The sequence below is a fragment of the Vigna radiata genome, chromosome 7 (assembly GCF_000741045.1).
Source record: "Vigna radiata var. radiata cultivar VC1973A chromosome 7, Vradiata_ver6, whole genome shotgun sequence".
NCBI lineage: Eukaryota > Viridiplantae > Streptophyta > Magnoliopsida > Fabales > Fabaceae > Vigna > Vigna radiata.
In genome coordinates this window covers 11,018,752-11,025,122 of record NC_028357.1, presented here as the reverse complement: position 1 = coordinate 11,025,122, position 6,371 = coordinate 11,018,752, and the positions used below count along the sequence as shown (strand labels likewise).

Here is a 6,371-nt window from a genome sequence, read left to right as displayed (position 1 = left end):
ATCCTTTGGAATTTGACCTGGCCAAGATAATTTTTCCATATTTTGAAACCTCTCACCANAAGATAAAAATAAGGACGAATTGTAACGATGGTGAACTAGAGTGAGATTCAAAACGAGACATGCATGCTCATAATATGTGTAATGATTGCGTATGAAGTTATTATGAATGAGGTTCACGAAATGAGAATTTTCAAACAAAAGTGTCCATGATCTTCGTACACATCCAAATCTCTTGAGAGATTTCAAAGGTAGTTTAGAAAGAATAGAGGGTACAAGATCATCAGGTAAGTGATTCATATGCCTTTGAGGTAAAAGAGTATTGTCTCTCTCTTGGTCATGGAACCAAATGTTAATAAGTTGCCAATNATCTNTGTTGTTNTNATTCNATAGGTAAATGTGGTGGGAGATGTGTTGGCAATATTTAATAATGAGATTCTTGATAGTGCTTTCTTCCAAGTACTCCAACTGTTAAATAAAAAGAGTAAACAAAAGAAATAATAACAAAATTGTGAATGAAATAATTTGTGAACCTGGTTATCATTGAGGAAGAGGGTGATATTCGTTCCCCTTGAAGGTTGTTGGGCATTGATGTCCTTGGTAACAATGAAGAAGGCACCTGGTTGAGATTCCCANTTTTTGTGTGTATTTCTCTCAAATTGAATTTTATCTAAAGCCTGCGTATACATGCAATGATCGATAAGACTAATATAAAATAAATGTACAAATAAAAATCAAATCAAAAGGATTACTTACATTCNAAGCATTATTGATAAGTTCATGAAAGAATATTTCTTTATTAGAATAAAAGGTTTTGTTCATTTGTCTCAATGACGGGCTCATCACATCCTTGAATACAAGCATCTCATCATTTGCCATTAGAGTTGATTCAAAATAATAACAAACCAAAGGGACTCAATTCAACAAAAGAAAACTGATCAACCACTTTTACATTCATTCATCACAATTTTTATATTTAAATCAATTAATAAAATTCATTATTTCATTTTAAAAAAAAATAATTATTTCTTAGCATTAATTAATTAATTAAAATTTTCATTTATTCATAACGCATTATCATGATCACTTTTTTTTTTTAATTTTCAAATGTTATTTAAGGTTATTTCAAGTTATTAATTTTTTTTTTCAAAACCAAACAATTTAAATGAGTTTGTGGTTTGAATAATATCATTTCACTCATATACGGCATATGTGTATGCATGAAAAAAAAGTTAATGGTTTTTAGAGGCCCATAAATTTGTGGCAGAGGATTAAGAATATAACATATAAATTACACAAAAAGAGTATAAATTACACAAAAAGAGTATTTATACCAGTGGTGTGCTTTTTACATTCTTAGTCATGATGAAAAAAAAATTACTAAAAAGCTATGTTTTTATCTTGCAAATGTTATATAAATCAACAAAATAAACTTAAGCGTTGAATTCTTTGTACACAATGAAAACCACAGGAAAATACTAAAAGGAGGGATGAATAGTGTTTTTAAAACTTTTCACAAATGGCATCTGATACATCTTCAAAAGATTAATAAACGAAAGATGTGTTNTCCCCAAAGTCAAGTCTCCACCCCCAACACACAACTTAAAATCAAAAACATCAAAAACCAATCCAAAGTCTGCCAAAAAGTGAAAATTTTACATCCTGGTCCCCTATGTACAAAAAAATGGTTCCTTCAGAAGCACTTTCTGTACAAATTCAAGAAAACATTCGCGTAAACGTTTACCACCAATTGGTAAACGATTACAACACCCTTTTTCAATGCACTTGACTCAGGATTTCATCCAACTACTTTTAGTGAACACAAGACCTTCCTCAATGGAATTTGGGGTCCCCAAAGTCAAGTCTCCACTCACAACACACAACTTAAAATCAAAAACATCAAAAACCAATCCAAAGTCTGCCAAAAAGTGAAAATTTTACATCGTGGTCCCCTGTGTACAAAAAAGTTGTTCCTTCAGAAGAACTTTCTGTACAAATTCAAGAAAACACTCGCGTAAACGTTTACCACCAAGGGCAATGACATAGCACATTCATTTAACTTCAATACCATGTCACAAAATGAAAGTTCAATGTAACATTCATTATAATTCAAATTACTAAACAAATCTTTTAACAATACAACATCTCTCAACAAAAAGGAAAGTTTAAAATCTGTAAACATATCATAATGTCACACATGTTTTATTCTTAGAGTTCCAGTAAAAGGAGTTTTAAGAGCTTTGCTCTTGAACCGCGGTCGTGAACCCTTCCTGACATAAGTCTTCAATTCAGCTGCATCAGTGGACATGGCTCTGAAGGAAATGCCTTCCGGGGAAATGTCGTCCGGGGAAATGCCTCCCGGGGAGAAGGAAGGATCTTCACGTGCCACACTCGGTCCACCTTCCTCCGGTCCTCTTCGTCTAGGTTTTTCAAAAACAACTTCTTCGTCCAACTTAACAACCTCCCTTTTATGCCCTGCAACTAGATTTTGTTGATGCACCAACGTACACATAACACTATCTTTGAGGCTTCGTTTTAATATTTTCTTTGCGAAGGGTGGTTTTTCAACTTTAGTTTTCAGGCTAGCTTCGTCATCTTTGTAATCATTCGTTGCGCCAACATCAAAATCATCAACAACCTGAAATTCAACAAATAATATCATACCAACAACACAAATCATAAAATAAATAAATCAAACATTAAACACCATACCACACCACTTTGCAAAGCTTGTTTCACAATGTTGTCTCCCAAATGTACATTCATCCAATGCAAAATTCTAGGAGATTTATGTATTTGACCTTTTGGAGGTAAAAATTTCTTACATAACCAAACCTACAAAAAATTCATCATCACCAACGCTACTCAAAAATACTCTTCAATCCACAACTCACAACACAATTAAAAATAAATTTACTCATATTACTTGCAGCATGTAAGTGCATCCATCAATGTAAAGATTGCTTGTGCCTTTTCCTTTCTTCAATCCATCTGAAGCATTGCACAAACTACGTACCAAGTAACGATACACTAAACTACCCCAACAATAATTACCCAACCTACTTAAATTATCAACAATTTCATACAATACTTGAAACGCTCTTCCACTACGATTGGGGAATAATAACTCAGATATCCCAACTAAAATATACAAACTACAAAAATCAGAAGAAGGAATCTTCTTCTTACGTTTCCTCATCATACATTTGTAAACCAAATCCAAATCTTTTTTGTCTTTCCCTACATATTTAACACATGAACTTTTTTTATAATTTTCTTTCAAGTTCAAGTTCAAGTCCTTACCGTCTGTACTCAACCCCAGACCTAAACAAAAGTCATTCTCAGTCATACAGACTTCTTTATCTCCGATTACAAAACAACCATTAGAGTCAACCCACTTCACAACTAATTCACTCAATATATTCCTAGCCAACCTAACTTTAGGACTCAACTCTAGGAACCAACCAAAAGGAGTCCAACAAATCAATGACCGTTGCTCCTCTGTCAGTTCCTTGGTCAAAGTTGATATATAGTTCGTGGAAAATGAGTGCCTAACCGTCAAATGCATCAACCACATCAACCACAAATGTTCAAAACCCTAAATCAAATACTACTACGAAATTCAAACAAAAAGGAGAAAACAAAAATGGACCAAGGATGATGGCGCTTACCGTCGTTGAAGAACTTTCCATTTTGAAACGAAGGGATGACACAACCACACCAAGATCAAAGAAATGAGACACCAACACCAAGGCCGAACAACGATGGTGAACACGGCAACGATGTCGAACAAGAGAACGGAGAGGATAGCGTCAGCGATGGGCAAGAATGACGGCCACAACCAAACCGGAAAGAGGCAACCACAGTGAAATGGAGAAATGAGAAGAATGAAAATGTTTCCCTCTAATAAAACAGGTCAAGGACAAGACCAGAAATCATATTTTCAAATCTGATCCTAAGTTGTGACGTCATAATTTTTTTTTAAAAATAAATATTGAACCAAATCGCAGGCCGTAGTGTTAAAATTTTGGTGTCATAATATCAGGACGCTATATTAATTTCGTCATATCACAACCTGTCTCTACATTTATTTTGACAGTATGTTACTTTCCTCACATTTAGCCCTTAAGCTAGAAAGTTGCTCCATCTCTCGCATTTATTTTCTTTTTATCCCTAAATTTGCGTATTAAAGAGACTTGAAACGTGTGGTTATGTGAGCCACGCATTTATTTGGCAACTGCTGTAGAAACGTCTTACACTCTCTTTCTCTCTCTCACACACTCATATATAAGCATGTACATGCAATCCCAATAGCACGCACCAGCATAAAGATGGTAGCCATTGTTGCTTCTTACAGTGTCTTTCCGAGTAAAGAAACTCCCAAAGGTCAATTATGGTTATCAGATAATGACCAAGTCGTGCGTTCAGGTCACACACCCACTATCTATGTATACCAAGCAAAACACAATGATGGCACCACCCAGAGGTTGATAAACTCTCTTGCTCAGATTTTAGTGCCCTACTACCCACTTGCTGGCAGGTTGAGCTTAGCAGAAACTGGTCGAATTCAAGTGGATTGCAATGCCAAAGGAGTGACTTTTATTGAAGCCGAAACCACAAAATCATTGGCTGATTATGGAGACTTTTCACCTTCTGATTCTGTCAGGGAGCTTGTTCCAAAGATTGATTACACTCGACCCATAGAGGAAATTCCTTTGTTGCTTGTGCAATCCACAAGATTCCATGGTGGTGAAGGTTTTGTCATTGGAGTGGCTTTCTGTCACCCTATGGGTGATGGGTTTGGTGGCATTCAGTTCATCAATTCCTGGGCAAAACTGGCTCGTGGAGAGACACTTGAGCCACATGAATTGCCCTACCTTGATAGAACAATACTCAAACTCCAACACTCACCAACATCACCGTGCTTTGATCACCCCGAGTTGAGGCCTCTACCGCTAAAACTAGGAAGCTCTGACATCAACGCTGAGGAAAGCAAGAAGACAAGGGCTGTGCTACTGAAACTGACGCAAGAACAGGTGCAGAAGCTGAAGAATGAGGCGAATGAAGAACCCTTGAAAGAAGGGGTGAGAGCTTATAGCAGATTTGAAGCTATTGCAGGTCATATATGGAGATGTGCAAGTAAGGCTCGTGAGCTTGAAGAGAAGCAAGAAACGGTGGTTCGGTTCAATGCTGATATCCGTAGCAGACTGATTCCTCCTCTTCCTAGGAATTACTTTGGGAATGCTTTGACAGCAACAGTGTCACCGAAATGCTATGTTGGAGAAATAGTGTCAAAGCCTTTGAGCTATGCTGCAGGAAATGTAAGAGAAGCGATTGAAAAGCTTAGTAATGAGTACATAAGGTCACAACTTAGGATTGTGTTAGGTGAGGAGCAATTGGATTGCATAAGGGGTTTGTTCTTGGGACAAGGAGAGCGTAGAAATGTCCCTTTTGCAGGGAATCCGAATCTTCAAATCACAAGCTGGATGAGCATGCCAGTGTATGAAGCAGATTTTGGATGGGGAAAGCCTGTGTTTTTCGGGTTGGCATATGTTGCTCCACAAGATAGGGCTGTAATTCTTCTGAGTCCAGATGGTGATGGTTCCATTATTGTATCCATGCACTTCCAAGAACTTCATTTGGAGCTTTTCAAGAAATTTTTCTACCAGAGTTTATGAAATTGACCCGCATCACCAAAACTATATTCAGCTTTGGCACTGCCAAGTTTTATACGTAATTAATTATCATAATGTTTTCTGTCGGCATTAGTTTACTTTGATTGTTATTTCTTCTTCACGCACCGGATGATGTTTTTATCTGAATAACTACATATAATAATTGTTTAGTTTTTAGTTCAACTGGACTGTCTTAAATTGATTGATTAACTCTTGAGTAGAGGTACTTTGGTACGTACTTGTGAATTTTTATGTTTTTTATGTTAAAGTTAGATCTGTTCAGAAAGTAAAATAGTAACTTATTTCCTTATTTTATATATATATATATATATATATATATATATATATATGTATATATATATATATATATATATAATTAAAATTAAATTAGTTTAAAAGCTATTTAAATTTTGTGGTAGGTTTTTATTCAGGTTGGCGTAACCCCAAATTTAACTAATCATATTCATCTTTGGAAAATGTTTGTTTGACACTCTATCTTGACACAATTTTGATACACCTCTACGTGTCAAAATTCTATTGCATGCCATCAGTAAATGAATAAAACGCTTTTAAAGAAGTGCATAAGGGTATTTTTGGAAGAATGGTTTTATGAAAATTGATTTTGGCGGTTTAATTTTTCAATCTTCATTTTTCGAAAGCAAAGTTGCGTCTCTCCCATTCTCTCTCCCATTCGGTTCC

The 6,371-nt window shown here is 35.6% G+C and overlaps 1 protein-coding gene across 1 annotated transcript; it reads left to right on the top strand.

The window, feature by feature from the left end:
* The first annotated feature begins 3,857 nt into the window (after positions 1–3,857).
* On the top strand, positions 3,858–5,807 carry LOC106767834 (spermidine hydroxycinnamoyl transferase-like). Its single transcript, XM_014652787.2, has one exon. The coding sequence runs from the start codon at positions 4,329–4,331 to the stop codon at positions 5,673–5,675; it is 1,347 nt and encodes a 448-aa protein (XP_014508273.1). The 5' UTR covers positions 3,858–4,328; the 3' UTR covers positions 5,676–5,807.
* Positions 5,808–6,371: the final 564 nt, after the last annotated feature.